This window comes from Vanellus vanellus (assembly GCF_965231255.1).
Source record: "Vanellus vanellus genome assembly, chromosome: 6".
In the NCBI taxonomy this organism is placed as follows: Eukaryota; Metazoa; Chordata; class Aves; order Charadriiformes; family Charadriidae; genus Vanellus; species Vanellus vanellus.
In genome coordinates this window covers 54,312,534-54,332,672 of record NC_138911.1, presented here as the reverse complement: position 1 = coordinate 54,332,672, position 20,139 = coordinate 54,312,534, and the positions used below count along the sequence as shown (strand labels likewise).

At 43.2% G+C, this 20,139-nt stretch overlaps 1 protein-coding gene across 2 annotated transcripts in view; it reads left to right on the top strand.

Annotated features, from left to right (window-relative positions):
* Positions 1-13,965, top strand: part of RTN1 (reticulon 1) — a gene marked incomplete at both ends in the record, with an annotated part of 125,059 nt that extends 111,094 nt beyond the window's left edge. For both annotated transcript variants that reach the window (XM_082485906.1, XM_082485907.1), the window contains 6 exons: positions 9,374-9,581; positions 10,731-10,869; positions 11,750-11,819; positions 12,209-12,255; positions 12,346-12,404; positions 13,923-13,965. In XM_082485906.1, the coding sequence (XP_082342032.1) occupies positions 9,374-9,581; positions 10,731-10,869; positions 11,750-11,819; positions 12,209-12,255; positions 12,346-12,404; positions 13,923-13,965 (566 nt within the window). The remainder of the gene's footprint in view (positions 1-9,373; positions 9,582-10,730; positions 10,870-11,749; positions 11,820-12,208; positions 12,256-12,345; positions 12,405-13,922) is intronic.
* Positions 13,966-20,139: the final 6,174 nt, after the last annotated feature.

Here is a 20,139-nt window from a genome sequence, read left to right as displayed (position 1 = left end):
ATTATGCTTTGTCTCTGAAAACTCTGGAATATGTCTGTAAATGTAACAGATGCAGACCCAAACCTCAGTAAATACAGAGCATATTTTTACTGAAATTATGAAAAATCAACATTGAGGTTAATGTCAGTTTTAATTAAGAAACAGTCAAGCCTGCAACTAGCTGTATCATTGATTTGCCCTTATAGTCTTATAATTGGTGTAAAATTGGGTGGGGATCCTGAGAAGCTGCAGGGACGCTTGGTGAAGATTTGGCTTTACCCCACTAAATCTACATACCGTTACTCCCCTTGCAGTGAAGCAATTGATGCTGCTACATGTTTAGAAATATTGCAATGTGTTTTACCTATCCATCCTGCAGGTACAGCATGGTTATGTCAATGGTAGATCATGATACAGCCCCTCGGGGGAGTGGGACAGTAATTGGCCCCTGCTGGGCATATGCTTCATTCAAAATATTATCATCCTCAGCTTTGGGGAATGGCAGCCAACTTCCACACCCAAGTCATCTTTCGCACTGGAAGGTGATGCATTTGAAGTAGGCTGAGATGGAGCCATGCATAATGCATGAGCATGCAGAGAAACATTTCTGACTGGGCATGCTGGTTGATGTGGGCCTTCGTGTAACAACGTATAGCCAACGCCAGCCGCATGACGCATCGCAGTGTGCAGCTTCCAGAGGGGAGCTGCAGGATGAGGTGTGCCTTCAGGGTCAGGTGGTGGAGCAGGTCTCTGTGCCTTCCCTGGGTAGTTGGTCTGGCTCAGCAGGACTCATCACCACGCGTTGCTGGGGAGGTTTCTCTGGATTAGGAAGGTCTTGGCACCCCAGCTCAGTGGAGCTATTTGATGTCAGTACGCTGGTCCCCACGAGTATTCCCTCTTCCCATATTTCTTCTACGTGCCAGCTCTTGGGTGGTCATAAGCGATACGCATGTTCCTGCAGCTTCAACCTCCAGCAAGACTTATTTAAAAAGAAAATCTGAAAGATCCAGAGAAAAGGGCCTGTGAACCATTCATAGAAATGATATTAAATATTATCCACATTACAATTATAACTTAATATGGAAAAGGACTGCAGACTTCATCAAATCCGTCTAACTGACATAACCCTGCTGCGACTGCAGTTTTTGACTAGCATTTTCTTGGAAGCTGTTTCCAGCGTCCTTGCTTGATTGATATATCAACTGGTTTCCAAAGGGTGCTGTGAAGCCACACCAACTATTTGTGGCAACGTTCCCCGCTTTAAGACTGATAAAGAAGTTCAATGGCAATAATACGGATGCACACTATTAATCTATAATCATGTTGACAGTTTTGAAGTCTGTCTAATTACAGCTATTATCATGAGAATATAACTTCAGCCGTTTGCTACCTTCAGTGCTTTCCTGAAAATATTGTGGGCTGAACTCTCAGCTGGGATCCACCTGTATTGCTCAAATGAGCTCTCCCTCTTTTCAGCAGCTTAAGATCTGTCTCAGTTGTTGGTTGGTCCTTGGTCAAACTAAAATCTTGGAACCAAGTCATCATCTGGTGTAACCAATTTTTCTAATAGTTTCATAAACCTACACTAACATATGAGGACTTGACTTCCTAATTACACAATTTTCCTGAGAAATTTGAATGAAATTTGTCAAGATTTTTTTTTCCACTTTCAGATTTGCTTTATTTTTTTTGTTGCTGCTGCATAAATTGTATCAACCCTTCCTCAAACACATTCCTGTTGATGGCAATACGACTGCAAGATCAAGAGCCTAAAGTTAGAGTACAAACTTTCTTAGACGAGCTTCACACTAGTCGACTGCCAACCATCCCAACAAACACCTTGATCTAGGTGGTATCAAAAAAATCACTGAGATTTCAATAACTCTGCCAAAATAGCTCTGCACACCTGCTGTGCCTTATCTGAATGTATTTTTTTTTCCTTTTCTTTTAAGAATAGATGGACAATATTCTTTCATTGCCAGAACATGAAGAAAATTACCCAAAAGTAAGATTATTTTAAGGTATTCCCCGAGGTGTAATTTAAACTCCAGCAAGAAGGTGATGATGGGGCAATAGCTGACAGTTACATTGGGTGTCTGCTTTTGGTTTCGTTAGGTCTCTGGGAAATGAGTTTTGGTGAGGCTTTTTTGATATCAGAAGGGATACTCTCTCCATGTCATATTTAATTCTCACAAATAACATAGGTCTAAGCCATTCATCTTGAAAATCTTCAGATTTTCAAATGTTTGGATAGAGTTAGGAAGAGTCCAGGTATGTTATTTTGATACTGGAGCATCTCAGGAAAATTTTAACATTTCCATAGCATTGTGTGTATTCAGGGCCTGCATTTGGGGACTCTGCTTGGTCTCCTTGGTTTCTGCTCACTTAAGGTGAGAGCAATAATATCCTCCATAAAAACTGGCCAAAGCAGGTAGTGATATGGCTTGGTGAGCAGAAGGTGTGTGGAGGAGGCTTTCTCCTGCTGCTACATTAAATCCTGCTCTTAAAGCACCTCTCGTGAAAAATATAATAATAATAATAACAACAACATGAATAATACTAATACTAATACTAATACTAATACTAATACTAATACTAATACTAATACTAATACATACTCCTCCTACTACTTCTACTATTACTAATAAACTACAATAGACTTGTGTGCGGCATGATTGTAAGTCTGATATTTTTATTGCCAATCCTCTTCTGTCTACCCAAGCCAAATTTGGTGCTTTATATAAGGCAATTAATACTTTTTTGCTCATGTCTTGATATTGCAGATGCAGTAGGATATAACATGGAGGGCATCCTATATCAAGATTTTCCTTTTCCCTGGTCCTATTCCTGCTCCAGGTCTCCTCTCTTCAGGGTTTGGGAAGCAAGAAGGTCTGGACTTTCAGGTTGAGTCTTGGGGCAGGTGGATGATAAAGATATAAAGCTGAACTGAGGACAGGAAGTTAATGAACAAAGTGTGTAGAAGAGGTAGAAGGAGTATGGAGAGATCCCTCAAGGGTGGAGATAAAGGATAAGGAGAGATGCCTCATGAAACAGCACAGATATACTGTCTTGGCTCTGTAAATCACAGCAGTCTCCTGAAGGCACCAGACTGCTCATTAAATGGTGTATCCATCTGTATTACATTTGGATCAGATCTGTTGTGGGGAGGGGAGAAAAGGCCACATTGGATCCTTCACTGGAGAGAAGAGGGAAAGCGTGGTCCTGCTGTCTGTGGTTAAAGCTGCAAACTGGAATTTCTTTGAGTGTGAGCAATATTTACTTCTATTCAAAGACTTATGGCTTTGTCGCATTTGTTGTCAAACACTATTGTGACAATGCTATGAATAAGACTGCCCTTCTTAAATTAGGTTTCCTGATCTTTTCACTGCCAGTAGGTCTGAGAAATGACTTATGAAGTCTTTATTACACTGTATACAGAATTAAAGGCTGTGTGTAGACAGGTTTTTCTCACTTCTCAATAATACTAATATTACATAGGGTACGAAGCTGTACAACCCATTGATTTTACCTCCTAAGGCCCAATGGGACCTCCATTGTGGGGAGGGCAGCTTGATCACACCCAAGGGTGTTGGTGCTATGCTGAAGAACATACAATCTTTTATTTGATCATCAAGGCCCATGGGCCTTATTTGAAGGCGGGATACAAGGGTTTTGCACACACTTTTTGTACTAACCTCCATGTAAATGCTGCTTGATGCATGTTCATTTTTCATACAGTTGTTGCAACAGAGAAAATCGTGCAACGTCAGGAGAGAACAGATATTTTCAGATGAAGGCAGGGAGAAGCTGTGGAAGATGTGAATTGTCCAGTCTGTGCTCATGTGATCTTTGTTAATTTTAATCTTAAAATGCTTTCTTTGAGACATGGAATAGAAAGATCCTTGTTTCTTTTACAAAAGTATTTTTCAAAAACATAAACAAGCAGGAGTCTGAAGGTGGGAGGACATTTTAGCTACAAGTTGGTTTGGATCCTCTGTTCTCCCTCTGGATCTCCGTTCAAAAGCCTTGGGCTGCCGCTGCCTCAGACCGCAGTGCTTCTGAGGACCACATAAATCACCAGAGCCCGTTCCTCATATTTCCACCAGGTCCCGAGGAGAATGGATTCAGGAGCATCACTACTTAGTCCACCTTGGCCACCTCAAGTCATTCACCCCTTGCCTCCAGCACTGCCCTTTCCAGCCCCCAAGTCAGTCTTCTGGCTTTTTTCATGCCAAATATTGAGGAGCAGAAACATTATCTGCTGAAAGCCATGATGAGAGCTGGGAGAGCTTTCAGGCACTGTACTCAGGAGCAGTTCCTTGCTGGCACAAACATTGCATGCTGCTGCTGTTACTTATATTTGTGAGGTTACTTTTAGCTACAAACATGGGTATTTACCAGCTGCTCATACTAACAAGTGGTTGCTTGTGTCATAGAATTTTTAACTTTGTGTGTCATTGGTCTGGGGGTTGGCCCCAAATGGAGGACTGACATAAGTTTAATGAGTTGAAATTATACCATAAAGTATAGATAAGAGACTGATTTGGCACCTTAAAAACTTCTTCTTTCAAATAGAAGGCTACTTGAATAATATTTTACAGGTTCTGCTGTCAGTTAAAAAACACAGGCAGGCCATACTTTCAGATAAATAGCTCGTCAGACATGCTTCTCTATAAAAATTCTTCAAAGGCAGTCACAGTGACCTGCAGCACTGCTGTCTTAGAGATGGCTGGCAAGTCCTCCTTAATAAATACAAATACTTTTGAGTCTGAGGCAGTTCTGGCAAAACCCAGAGTCCTTTTATACCTCCACAAATGAGCCAGAGCTCTGGTGTGTTGTACTGGAAAGAGTGCAAAGTGACCGACACTGCTTCTCTCCTTCCAGGAGGTAAAAGGGAGATCGTGGAAATCTACAGCTGAACTGCTTCTGCATGTTAATGGGCATGTCCAGGATTTTAGAGTTGGGATTTTCAAAACAGAAGGAACCCAAACCCCAGTGAAGCTGAGGCTGATTTCAGTGCCTGTTTTCCCAAACCTTGTATGCAAATCCTAGCCGCAAATCTTAGATGGTCTGAAGTTGGTGTTTTGGCTCTCAGAAGTGTACCTTGCTTAGCCAGGCAGATTGACCCACTGTCCAATTGCATGCACATCACATATCGACAGGCTCACGTGGCACCAGCCTCCTGCTTCATGCATATTCAGCGTGCTTTGCTCAGAATCATGCCATTGTAGTCGGGTCTGGGCTGTGCCGCGCATGCACACACAGACACATATGCTGTCTGCAACACACCCAGCGCTTGCAGGACCCTTGACCGCACTAGGACCTTTTATTCCTTCCCTATGGGGCGTTTTTTCCCTAAGGATTGACCAAAGCATTTAATTATTACATCATTAACTCATGCTGTGAGGGATCTCCTGTCCTCTAATTTATCTGGGGAACACTGTACCCACATAAGAGCCAGACTCAAAGCCTGTCTCAGCCTGGTGGAGCGTGGGGCCAGCGTGTGCCGGCAAGTGGCTCTGCAGAGAGGCGTGCGTGGGAAGGTGTGCAGCTTCAGCTCAGCTCCTGGCCCTGCCATCCTCATACTCACTGTGTCCCCATGTGCTGGGGAGGCTGGTCTAAGCCTGGGTGGTTGTCTCTTCCGCATGCAAAGGAAGGGGTGCAGACATGAACAGGCAGCTACCCTTCATCAAACACTCAGACCACCATTTATATTTTGTGACCTGTGGAACGGCAGTAAACCCATCGGGTCGTGAGTGTTTGAGGGAGGTGTTTGCTATCTGAATAAGTTTTATATGAGTACAGGATGAGATGAAGCTCAAAGCAGACATTTACATGTGGCAGACAACCTCATCTTTCATTTTCATTCCCATTCAGAATAAAAAATAGAGTGTGGAGGCCATTGATGCAGCCAGCCCCGGGTTCATCTGACGGTGAAGGAGCACATTTCTCATTACTTTGCCCCTTGGTATCTATTTACAACACCAGACACCAATGTGACAGGTGCTTTTGCTGTGTTGTAAATGGTTACAGGAGAAAATGGCACCCCGAGGAAGCCAGGCAAAGGATCCCAGCTAGGGGATTCTGCACTCAGTGCACTGCTACCCGCTTTTAAGGGACATTTGTTTATGTAAGGAAATGTAGGACAAAAATAATGTAAAAAGACTTTGAAGTGATTGAAACTGCAACTGAAGGAGCCAACATGGCTCTGACACGTCGCTTAGGTTTTCACAGCATCGAAATTCCAGGGTAACTGATACAGCTCAAATCCCTGAGGCCTGTTGGCAAAAAAAAGTGCTTTTTTTTCAGGGAAGTCCATGGACCATGGCTGGACCTCACAAGTCTCCACTGATTTCTGGTTCTGAACTCTCCTTCTCCCCCTTCCCTGCCCAAGGAGCCATGAGGTTTGCCTCCCTCCTGCACTCCCTTTTGCAAAGCGGTTTGGCTCACCCGCCTTCTCCCTAAGGGACAGGAGGAGGAGTGGATGCAGGAGCAGCAAATCCTGCCTGAACAGCTGGACACGACAGCAGTACCACAGATCCCTGTCCCTGCGAGGGAGATGAGGAGATTTGGTTCCTGCCCTTGAAAATCCTAACTAACCTACTGCAGGCTGTGGGTAGTGGGTTGTGTGTGTCCCCAGGCTTGACCTGGGCACCGAGACAGCCACGTAAAAATCATTCAACTTGTATCTCCCTCCTCTATGCTGAGATTATCCACGTAGCAGTTGGCACATATTTTTTCCATGCACATGGGAATATTTGCCTCAGGTCTCAAAGACACAGGATTCCTCTCTCCCAGGTCTCATTTGGCTGGCGAAAGAGGCCAGCTGCCTTTTCATCTCCTCTCTCGCGCATGCACATATCCCCAGAACTGTGTCATTTGGCCTCTGTCCATCTTGCTCTGAGTTGTGGTGAGCCTTTCCTTACCTGATACAGCTTAGTAAATATCCCGGTCATTTCATGGCAGAAAGGGACAAGTTTCAGGATATAGGCACACTTGGTCAAGTCTGTCTTGAGTCATTCAGCATCCTCCTTGTTGAGGGGAATAAGAAAATGCAGCTTGGCATCTCTCTGTGAGAATACAGCCCACTTCCAGTCTGCAGGAATATGAGGCAGAAGATCCTAGAAAGAAAGAGAGAAGGCCTAGATTCTCATTTTGGGTCTTATCATCATTGGCATTGACTCAGGGATGTCTACTGAAGTGGGCTTCTGTATTTTTTGGCTCAGCTCTCATTTGTTTGCCTGTTTACTGCCTACATCCCAGGTAGTGTTTTACCCTGGTGCGTGGCTTTTTTCTTTCATCAGCAGATGATGTTCAATGTACAGAATTCTGAGCTAGCTCACCTGTGCTCATTTCATTTAACAGGAAGGTATTGTGTGATAGAAAATTTAAGTGTCTCAAAAAGTGAGATTTGCATAAATTTCCAATATTGTCCTCTGACAGAGGCATTTTTAAGTGTAAAAATGATCAGGCTGTGAATAATACCTCCTGTCCAAACACCTGCTGGTGAAAGCACACCAGTTGCTGTGCTGTTCTGCAGAATTTTGCAGTGTCTTGACTGAAAAAAGAGTATGAAAAACTCACACTTGTGTTCTGGATGCCATTTTGTAAGGATGGTTTGCGATGCGCACATTGAAGCACCTCAACACCGTAAGCAATTGGTGGAGCTCCAGCTGCCTGCATCAATACAGCTGGGTCTGCTGCTAAACTTCCTGACGTAGGTGCAGGCTCCGACTTTGTTGTAACTGCATTTTGGAGCATTCCCTAGTCCACGCCTCTGGGTTTTTGCAGGAAGTAGACCTGGGCATGTATCTGGAAAGACTCTGGCCTGGTCCCTGATTTGTAAAATCAGCACCCTGGACCCCCCAGCACGTACCGCCAAGATCCTCATCCCTTGGCTTCCATGCAGTCCGTAGATCTATTCATGTGTGCTCATGATCACAGATCCAGTGCTGAATGCTGACACTTAAAAATATGAAAGAGTTATTATATTGTGTATGTTGATGGAGAATACAGTAGGATGTGAATGTTGCATGAAGAGAAAAGAGCTCAGTAATACAATAGCAATTTTTGCACTCAAGCCCATCACTTTGAAAAGCAATGCTAATATGTGTAATAGTAATGAGTAATATAGCTCATTGACTCAAGGCAAACATGCCGTGGTGACTCACAATTTTTGGAGATTAGATGATAAGAACTACTAGGCTGGATTAATTTTATTTCTTTCTGTATTTGTGAATATTTTTTGGACAGATTGCAGTTTTCCTGAATTTACTCTTTGTTCAGAATGATTTGACAAGTGGCATCTATGAAATCTGTTTGGCTGATGGTGTGTTCAAGCTGTTCATGAGGACTTGTGCAGTGTGTGAAATTAAAGCTGTTTTGTTTATATTGTCATGAGCATGTTCTTCGGCTGGATGAAGAGTCCTCTCAGAAACAGGTTATTGGTGTAAAGAAATTAAATGCACCTTTGTGGACTGGATATGCAGCAATAGTTTCATAAAATTTTGCTTTTATAGGGGCTATTCCTGATGGTAAGATCGTTTGCTGGAGGGGTTGGAATAAACTATACAAACTGGGTGAAAAACACTGTCAAAATTAACTGCTTTACAAATGTAAAAATATATTGCTTGAAAATGGTTTTCTGCACCTGCTTTGTTCTAACTAACACCTCCCATGGATCTAGACAAGGAAAGTTATCTAACAAGCAGAAAGGTTTTGTTTTTTTTTAATATTTCTGAGATGGTTGGATTTGCAAAAGAGATTTATTCTGAAAAATTATTTCCTACCCATGTAACTATTAAGCAGTGGTAAAACCAAGAGTCTTTTCCTTTCTCAAAACTTAGGAAATAACAAAATCATATTGTCAAAGCTTTGAATGGGAAAGTGGTTTAGTGTGGCTAACCTCAAACTTTCTCATTCATTTATCAACAACCAAAACTTGAAAATGCTTTGATCAAGCATTTGGCATTTGGACTTGTAACTAAAAAAAATATATATATATATCCAGTTTCCAGAGTAGCTAGGGTACCACATTAGGGTAAAAACTTCCATACAACCCTAGCAACAACACAAACCCCAGCTTGCATTTGCCTTGCTGCTGCAAGACACCCACCATGCTGTGGTTGGAGATATTAATCCATCATATCTAACCCAGACACAGATGCATGAAATACAGTGATTTCAAGTAGGTCATTGGTTGTCATTTCCTCAGTGTGTTGCTGAAGTCACTTCACTGCTGCTGTTGAGGAGTTCCTGTTGATGCTGATGTGAGCAGGAGCATCACTCCTCTCTTTACCGTCCTGCAGGGACTCCAAGCGTTGCAGTGGCCATGGTGGCCATCATTGACGTGCTTCCATCTCCTGCCTTTAACATGTTGGTCTTCTATCCCCAGCTATCGACCTGTTGTACTGGCGTGACATCAAGCAGACAGGGATCGTGTTTGGCAGCCTCCTGTTGCTGCTCTTCTCCCTGACCCAGTTCAGCGTTGTCAGCGTTGTGGCCTACCTGGCCCTTGCCGGCCTCTCGGCCACCATTAGCTTCAGAATCTACAAATCGGTCTTACAGGCTGTGCAGAAGACGGATGAGGGCCACCCCTTCAAGTGAGTGCTTTGCAGTCATGGCCAGGGGCTGTTTATCTTGCAAAGGATCCATTCCCAGTGGCAATCCACGTTTATTTAGCTGCCACTTTCATACCGGATAAAATTCTTTTCTTGCTTGTAACAGGGGAAATATTTTTTTTCTGTTGTCCAGTGTCTCAAGAGCTGTAAAGCTGTATTGGCTCAGATTCTGGGGTGAAAAAAAAAATACAAAAGCCATTGTCCTCTGAGAGACGGGATTTTTTTTCCTGAAATTCAAAAGATACAGAAAATTTCAAGCAAACAGAGAAAAGGGGTTTCATTAGAACTAATGATTATACAGTACCTCTGAAAGCAGGAAGAGTATTGTTTCTGAGCACACTCTGTTGGGCATAGAGGGAAACTATTTCTTTTCTCCAGCACTGCTTGTCTGTGATGTGGCAATCCATTACCCTAGGTGATGGTGCCAGTGCCAATGCCGGTGTGCTCCCCACCCTCCGCAGGGTCTGGGTGGTTTGCTCCAGGAGAGCAGTGATCCTTTCTCCTCTGCTGTGCCAACAAGTTGGTAAACCAAGTCATGGAACCAGTCTGGTTTGCAAATACACACACTGAAAAACAAGTCTTGTTGGGGTGCTGCTACTTCTGTTTCACTTGGGTTGGTTCTGAGATGCGACTCATGAGATAGGCATAGCTCAGAGAGAGGTGCATAGCAGGTGGAGGGATGGAGGAGAGAGAAGGGGGTGTCACTGCTGAAGGTGACATGTGGCCAGACAATAGCTTTTGTTCCTCCAGAGGCTGCCAGCCTCTGGAGGAGATGTCCCCTTCTGTAGCAGTAGTGTTGCACAGAAGTTTGTGGGGAAACGCCCCCAGCTAGGATTTTCATCCCCCTTTGGGTGGAGTAAAGAGAGGGATACCACGAAGACCAGGTTCTGCATGGGGAGAGGGCAAGGCTGGAGGCAAACAGCCCCGGTGCAGCCTGCAATTGCCCAGGGAGACAGGTCATGCAAGGCAAAGACTGTGTGCTGGTGACTCTGTGCCTGCAGGAAGGGGAATGCATTGCTCCAGTGCAAAGAAATGAGGTCTGGGGGTGAGGGAGTGACAGGATAGACAGGCACAAGCGTGAACAGCAGGTGAACCTGCCTGGGGTTGTAACTGGACCTCTGTTTCTGGCAGAGCCTACTTGGAGATGGAAATGAATCTTTCACAGGACCAGATTCAGAAATACACAGACTGTCTCCAGTTATACGTCAACAGCACAGTCAAAGAGCTGAGGAGACTCTTTCTCGTTCAGGACCTCGTGGATTCTTTAAAAGTAGGATTGCTTTAAATATTTTTAACTCCTCAATCTACATTTCAAAACGCTGCTTCCCATGTTGACAGTGTTGTCATAAAACCTAGCTTTGTGTATCTCCAAATATAAAAGTTGCTCTCTTTTTTTCTTCCCAAACTGCCTCCTTCCAGAGGTTTGGCAATCTGCATTTGAATTTATTGATCTGTAATACAGGAGTTATAAAAATTGCAGCACCAGCTTAACTCCACTGCTGTTCTAGAAACATCTCTGCCATATGCTTTATATGACTTTGCCACAAAATGGTGTGTTCCTCTCTGATACCTCTTTTAATCTGGATTTCCTCTAATGGTCACAATTCCTGCTACGGAAGAAAGTCTTCTTTCCCTCTCTGCTGAGATAATTATTTATTTTCAGCCTTACACCCAAGTGGCTGTTCTTCGGAGCAAAGGGACGATCATTAAGAGAGCAGACATGGGTTAGGCTCCTAAATTACTAAAGATTTTTAGAAAAATGTACCCATCTCCCAGCCTCAAGCATTTTCAGACACTGAGATTATCACTGTGGGGCTGTGATTAACCTGTGTGGGATGAACCCTCTCATCATCAAAATTGGATGCAGAAATCTGCCTGTGCCATGCTTAATGCAGAGTCCTAAATGTATGCAATTAAGCCCTAAATATACATGAAAGCTCAGCTAAGAGAGAGAGAAGCAATGAACGGCAGAACAGAGAATGGGGTTTATACACCTGGAAAAACTATCTAGTTCCTAATGTGCCTTACACATTAAAATGTCCCCTTACACATTAAAAAAGGCTAATGTGCTGTTATGTTAGCTAGTTAAGTGAACTAACCTCTTCTTACGCTGACACTGGAGGTGATGTAGTGATCCATCTTTAATTCAGTTTGCAGTACTAATGTGGCTGCTGACTTACGTGGGAGCCCTCTTCAATGGCCTGACTCTTCTGATAATGGGTAAAAGTCAACATTTCTTTTAAAATCTATTTTTAACTTTAACTCCCTCATGATTTCTACTTAGACAAAACAGCCTGTCCTCGGTGTGCCCTCCCCAATGTTGAACCATCAACTTTTATTTCCCTTCCCAGTAAATATTCATTATTCCCATTCTGTTGTCCCTCCTGCTAGAATTAATTTGTGGTTTATGGTTTTGCAGCCACTAGTCCCAGAACAATGGGAAACTCCATATGTGGGAGGTTTGAGCAAAGTTAATTTTTAATACAAAGATCCCTGGTGGATCAGCTGACCAAGTGGCATGATATGTATTTGTCGCTGTTTGAAGTAGGTCTGTTCTCTGGAGGAATCTGCTTGGCAGGAATATAACAGTGTGCTCTTTTTCTCCTCAGCTGTCGTGTCTATGTTTACTCTCCCCGTTGTATATGACAAGTACCAGGTAAGTCTGTCCGCACAGCGTAGTTCAGGTGTCTGGGTGGTTCTGCCTTGATGATGCCTGATTGACTCGGTCTCCTTTTCCTCTTTGCAGGCACAGATTGATCAATACTTGGGACTGGTGCGGACCCACATAAACACTGTTGTGGCAAAGTGAGTTCAGCAGCAGACTTGACCAGAAGTCTTGCTGTGCGATTGCGGTGCACTGGGGGTGTTTAAGAGCTGGGTGGTCCTGCAGACGACATGCCCTATACATGATGTCCTCCCAAGCTCCTGGCATTCAAAAGCCTGTGGGAGGGCATGTCCCTGGAGGAACACAGTCCTTTTCAGATAGGTGTAGACTGAGACAGAGATGTGACCCTACATTCTTCTCTCCTCTCTCCTGCCCTTTGGGAGAGCTGTGGAGGGAGCAGTCCAACCAGGGACTGATGTCCATACCTCTACCTGGCCAAGACAAAACAGAAAGAATGTGTTAACTTCCTTCCCACCGACTGACCCAAACATGGGTTTTTACATTCAGGGACACCATCCTTTAAAGTTAGTAATACCATTAATAAACAAAGTGAACAGCACCCTATTACAGAAAGCAAATACTTGGAAGCACTATGATCTTGAGTGTCTCAAACCACCATGGAGCGGACAGAAGACCTGGATGAAATTTTTGATGCAATCTGCTCTCATTCCTAATGCATTGCCTGTATCAAAAGCTTTTGTGGGATCCATAAGGGCACAGTGAGGGTCTAAGCATAGTTCTCAACACTGGGGAATTACTGAAGCAGAACGGCTGGACTGGAAGGTAGATCCATACATCTTAGTGGTTGATATCCATGGCTTTGCAAAGATTGACTGAACAACAGGTATCCAATGGAAGGTTACAAAATGGTGAAGAACAGAGAGCAAGTGACCCATGAGGAGATGCTGAGGAAACTGGGTTTGTTTAGCCTAGCAAGGAGGTAGCTAACGGATGCTGTCATAGCAGCCTGCAAGTACTTGATGGGAAGTTACAAGATGAGGAAGCTAAACTCTCCTCAGTAGTGGCAGATGTTATACCACAGAGCAGCAACGGAAATCTAGCTTGGGAAGTAGATGTTGGACATTAAGAGAAACTTTTTTTCACTAGGAAATGAGGACAGCACTAGAGCAGGCTACACAGGGTGATGCCATAACATCCTTCCTTGGAGGTTTTCAAGATGCAGCAAGGCAAAGCCCTGGCCAACCTGATCTAGCATTGGCAATAGTCCTACCTCAGGTAGGAGGTTGATTCAAAGACTTCCAGGGGTCCTTTCCATCCAATAGTTCTGTGATTCTGCAAAATCTGTGATTCTGCTTTGGGCAGGACTAAAAGTCTGTACTGAAGATTCTTTGTTTAAATTTCATTCCTGGGTTCCAATAGACAATAGACCGTGGTAGAATAATGAAGGGGAGAGGATATCACTGAGCATATCCCATGGTTAGAAGAATCACCCAAACCCAGGCCATTTACAACTAGAGGCCTGTAAGAACACATATGTGGGCATCACCTCTTTTTCTTAGACTCTAATCAACTTGTTGTGACAACACACTGAATGCAAGCTAAAGAGATTACCCCTGGATAAGACTCCAAGTAGGGATCAGCGGGAATGGAATAGCTGCCTGACCATATAATCCTTTTTTTTTCTTCTTTATTTCTAGGATTCAAGCTAAAATCCCAGGTGCTAAGAGAAAGGCAGAGTAAAGCAGACATCAAGAACTCATTGACTACATAGTGAATAACGGGGGAATCTGGAGTGAAACAGCTCTGTTCTCACACTTTACTGCAAATTTATCGTTCTTTTTTTTTTTCTCAACACCATAATCTTAGAAACATGAAACTCAGAAGCAGTGCTTTTCCCCTGCTGCTTCTGCACTTAGAATATTTGCAATCACTTGTGTCAAGCACTAAAGTATAGTAAAGAGAAAAGTGTACTAGATGTGGTTTTTTGTGTTGCTTATAAAGTGCATGATGGTGAGAGCCTAAATAATATTGACCTTTTTTATTTTATTTTTTTAGTGTTTTTCCTTCTTCTATTGGCATTGCTTCTATAACTTTTAATGTTACACGTGGCTAGGGGCTTTCCTGCTTAGCGCACTGATGCAATAGTTAAAATTGCTTCTACGTCACTGGGTTGCTGGTTGGATTCATCTTTATTAAATATATAGAATTGTAGACTGATGTTTTAGTGTTTTCCAGCACAAATAAAATAAACAGTAATCGGTACTTATGGTAATCAGTTTTGTATAACTCAAAAAAATGGAAACAAAACCCAGTACTTTTGTCGTAAGGGATTGACAGGCTGATTTACATGTATGGTAACTGGAAAGTTCCAGCATGTTAAATTTATTACAATTTGTATTACATTCTCTGTAGTTCCTAATGGACTTAATTATGGACTCTGAATATTTGCACTTATGTACTTGATACCGAATGCAGAAATAAATGTTACTAAATGTAAAAGTTCTCCTTCTTGTTGCCACGGGGATTATCTTGACATTTGCAAACTGGACACATACTGTCCAAAAAGAAGCATTTTCTCTTTCTCTGTGTCTCACCTCTTGGCATCCACACACACTTTGACCTTACAAAATGGTGCAGTCCAACAAGGTGGTCTGTAGTACATAGCTCATCTATCAGTTTCACTTTTTGATGAGTACAGAAATAAAAGAAATATCTTAGTTTGGGGATTTTTTGTTAGTCTTGTTAGCAAATAACAGGAACATGAATAATTGTCTCTTCCTCCATTTGCACATTATGAAAATCATAAGCAACACACTACGGGAGGGGTCAGCGCGACACAAAGGACTTTTCAATTTCCTTATCATCACGTTACTCTCTTATCTAAAGCTTTTCTTCAACATCTGCTTTAAACTGTGGGATCAATACTGAATCTGGAGCCTGGGAACTGAAATAAACATTTGCTCTTGTTAAAGGTGAAGGTTTTTAGAAATTGACATTTGGTGTTTGAGAACCACCAGACAAGAGAAACAGCTGTTGAACATTATCTGAAGTGCTTCAAAACAAACAATAGGTTAAGTGGAATTTTTTTTTTTTTTAATAAAAATGTGAACATCAAAACAATTTCAACCAAATTGCAGGGGTGGTGTTTCTACCACAGAAGTTGTTAAGCAGAACTTTTTCTTTTTGCACAAAGAACTAGATCCTTAAACACCCAAATGTTTTGAATTGAAGTCTTTCCTTGGATTCATTAATTTACCTTCATCTCAGTTACATATGGACATGGTGACATCTGTCCAAGGTCAGGCTGCAGTTCTGTTTGACTGTGTATAAGTGTGCAACCCAAATGCGCATGAGGACTTAGTGGAAACATTGGTATGGCTGTGGGCTAGTTAATTCTTGCGATGAGTCTCAAATACTTTTATTTTCATTTAAGTTTTATATTTAAATAGTCATCTTTGCTCTTATTTAAAAATGCTAGAGCATCTTTTAAATGTCACCTGCATCTGGATATGAACACTTTTTTCTCAGTGAAAAACCAAATGCCTCATAGTGACATATGTTGCTTTTGATCAAATGGAATATGCTTGTTTTAGCATGTGTAGTTTGCAGCCAGGAGTTAAAACTCAGCATCTACTCCCACCTTTATCTGTCTCTTAGACTTTCCTGCCAGTGCATTGAAATGGCCCATACATACCCTGTACCTCCAAAGAAGACAGTACAGCCTGTGTAAGTGTCCTTGAGGATAAAGATTGACCTTCAGAATTCTTATTGCTTACAAGATGAGTCCAACACGTTAATTTTGAAAATAAGCACATTTAATGTCGCATCCCACTGGTCCCTTTATGGGGGGACTTCATAAAGGGACCAGTGTGCTCTTCCTGAGCAGCACCAACGCAGTTCTATCCAAGACTGGCCTTTCACGATGCCGAACCATAAACAGGATTTAAATGCTATGTCTCCTGTATGTTTCAAAATCAAATTAAATAAAACCTTCTGGAAGTCCAAATATTCATAAGAACCTAAATCAATAGAGACCAAGACCCCCGTTCTTGCCTCCTCCAGCACCACCCTCTCTCAAAACCCACAGGCTTCCACTGTACCCCTGACCACCCACCTCTCCAACCCATACCCTTTACTTCTATCTTTTCTCACATCCCACCTTTCCAACCCCACTCCCAAACCTCCTTGCAGCCACCCAGATTTTACCCGTATTTGACAGAAACAGCCTGCGAGTGGGCAAGTGCTGCTGAGCAGCTGGGGTGGGTTAATCTGGTGGGTGGACCTAATTTGGAAGACCACATTGGAACGCACCAGAAGCATAGGACTTTAGCCAGGGCTTGGGTTGCTTGTGCTGCCCATGGCCACTGTCACCTTCCTGGGATCGCAGCAGCACTTTCAACACCTTTGAATGTGAAAGCCTGGAGAAATCCATCATGCCTGTAGCTTCCATAAGCCTTGTTTGTAAACCTCTTCTAACTCATGGTCCTGCAATACAACTTGCAATGATAGAACCACTGCGCATATAGGGAGTGAAAGCTTGTGATGGCCTTAGTGTTCCCTGGTAAGTCTTGTTCATAGAACAACACTGTGGGGAGGGCTGCAAATGTGAGGTTTTCTAGACAGGTGAAACCTGGGAAGCAGCTCACAATGCCTGGGTGAAACAGCACGGGAAGGGAGGGTATTACACCATTCTTTTGTCTTCAGAACGTTCTTTGCCAGAGGAACCTGGACTTGACACCACATCACTAGTGCTTCAGGAATAGGGTTGTCCTCCTGGTTCAAATGCTGCTTTAACAAGACTTGCAAGTGTATGGGTATTTTGAAGACCCATCTAACCAAGTGAGGTCATTCAGGTGGTTGGAGTTAGGCATTGTGCTTAATACCTTGCTCAAGCAGTGTGTCTCATCCTCTGTCTCTGGGTTGTATGAGACGCTTATACTCCGTTTCTGGAGAGGAAGCTGAGAGGTTTCTAAGGTGAATGTCTCAGCTGGGATGCTTGTTTAGATGCAAGGACAGGTCTGGACCAGGCCTTTCCAAGGCTGGGAACTGGCTGGCTAATGTAAGGAAGACAGCTGTGTTTTCATTTGCTCAATGTGGTGCTGCCTTTCAAGGAAGAGAACAGGTCCACCTGCTGAGCTTGCCTTTGAAAGCCAGCCCAAATGACTGTGCTAATTTGAACTGAAACTAGTTTAACTCTGGCTTGGGGATATGAAATCAGGGTGGCGTGCTAGTGGGAGAAAAAAAAATGTTAAAACATCTACACCTACAAATGTGTCTTTTTAGGACACTAAAATATCTTCTCCATGGTTTCACCTGTACCTTCCAGAAACTTTATAAGCCTGCTCCTAAATTGCTGCCTGTTAAGGAGTGGTTCAATAGTTACTGAAGAGCTCTGTCAGTGCTTTATGTCACTTGAATGTCTGTCTATGTACCTTGAAATGAATACTCCATTGGTAGTTTGATGTGAAGTGTGAATACTCTCTAACATCATTTGTTTTGATTCCCTGCCTCTCAGTGCCTCAGCAGTATTCCACTCTTCTAGTCTATGTATTTGCCTCTGAGCTGTTACTGATCTCTGTGCTTCCTCTGCTCTTTAATATAAATCTAGTGAGAGTAAGATCATAAAACACATCAGTGTCAGGAAAGACCTGGAATTGGGAGGAGATAAAAATGATATAATATTCTGTGAGCAGCTAATCCAGATAAATAGAGTCTGACTTCTTCCCCACAGCTTTTGCTATCCCCCTGCACGCTTTCAGATGGCAGCTGGCTCCCTTCCCTGTCCTGGTGGGTTACAAGGCAGTCAACTGTAAGCTGATCAGCCTTTCCTTCTCCATCTGGGCCCAGGGAAATATGTGGCAAGCCCTTGTGTTTGCCCAGTGCAGCTTTGCAAACACCAAGTGTGATGTATTCCTTCCTGGCTCTTCTTAATATACTCTTTTCTCAGTCACAGAATTAAAAGATGCTCCATGCAGGCTTCCTGGGATGCTGGGAATCGGTGGTGTGAGGCTGCAGGCATAAAGGAACCCGGTAAGACTGGCTGGCACATGCAGCCACTGTGGGACATATGGTATTTGGATACGGGTGAGACATGTCCACTGATAAAAGAGTCAATAGGTGCAGTACCTGAAAAAGGAAGGAGAAATGGTGTCTGTTTATTTCTGCCAGGCTTTCTTGCTGCTCAGCACCTTTACAGGAGAGAGTGGCAAAACCTTGCCCTCTGCTGTGGTAGGAAAAAGACACCGAGAGAGTGGATGCTCATTCTCCACAGGTGCGTGTGGAAATGGGAGTTGACTGTAATTAGGTACGTGGGTTTGATCTGCTTCTCTCTCTTACCTGACCTGCTCATTTACCTGTCTTTGGCGTTTGCTCATAAGTGAATGGTCAGCTCCCTGTTGGTGTTCTTCTCTTGTCAGCATTGAATCCAAGTAACTGCAGGCTGGATAGTCACATGCCTGCAACTTGCTTCTTCTACAACTCTTCTTTATTCTTTGTATGGGTAGCTGTTATTAGGGGAGGGTGAGCTCTGTAGAGCTTGAAAGGGCACCTGAGCCCTCTGAAACTGCTGCAAGCCCAGCTTTCTTCACCACCTCTGCTGCTCCCCTAGAAATAGTGCTAAATCACAAGTATGCCACAGTCATAATCTGGGGGACATCACCATGTGTGTGCAAGGCAAGGGAAAGTTAGACAGGCAGGTATGTGGGTAGACTGTTCTTCCTGGCACTCTGGCAAGTCCCCATTGACTGGGATGTGCCCATCTCTGCGTTGCCTCTGTTCTCATCTTCCCTTTCACTCCTGCTCTGCCTCAGCCGGAATGCTGGGAGATACTGAAGGGACCAGGATCAAGATAAGAGGATGGGAGAAGGCTGCAGAAGGAGTCTATCTCAGAAAACCAAAGGACTAAGTAGCCCTGCGCTGGCATGCTTTCATTGCTTTTCCCTCCTGTCTGCCCCTTTACTAGCACGTCACACTCATTTCTCATATCCACTGAATATCAAAATGATTCAGCCTCAAGGTTGCAATTTATGCCTCCTCGTGGCTCTTTTTGTTTAAGTTGAAAAAATAATTCAGTCCAGTGAAGCTAATCGTCATTCACAGCAAGGCCCCTCTGCATATATTTCCCTTTATGAGGGAGCTGTAAAGAGGATATTCGCTACCTTTTTACCTCTTTTGTACAGCCCTCTAATTTAGCTAAAGTGGTGTAAAGTAGCTAAGACCAGTTCAAAAATGTCTATAATGTTTTATAGATGTGACATTAAAAAAAAAGAAAAAAAGGACATGTAGCATCCAGGCAGCGGAGTGACTCTAATAGCAGATGTCTTTACACAAAATATTTTTCATTTGCCAAGTTAGACATGAGGTCAAATTTCACTTCTAATTCCACAGATGCTTGCTTGGAGAAACCACCATCTGAACGATTATCAGCCTGTTACATTGAGTGAAAAAGGGTCACCTTTGGCACAGGCTAAACGTGATCACTGAACGGTTACCAGCGGAACATCAGCTTAACTTGTCAGTTATTAGCAAATTTGCAGCACTAAATTAGGAAGTGGTGGGGCTGTAACCTTCTCAGAAGAGCTCATTTGAGGAAGCACCTCTTGTATTCCTTCTAGTCAGAAATGTTGTGTCGTTGTTGGGACGGACACGACACTGAACATCAAGTTGCAGCAATCCTATTTCTTTATTTAACAAGCAGTACTTTTTTATATTCTCTTACCCAGGTGCTTATCTATGCATATATTCTAGCATTCTACTTTTGCCCGATACGCTCTCACATCACACGCTGTTCATGCTCTGGTCAAAGCCAGGATGTTTGCCAACCCTTATCTTTTTACTTAGCTCTTCTCCGGACTCCCCAGTCTCTTCAAGGGTACACGGATATCTGCTCAAGGTTAATGTTAAACTCGCATTCTG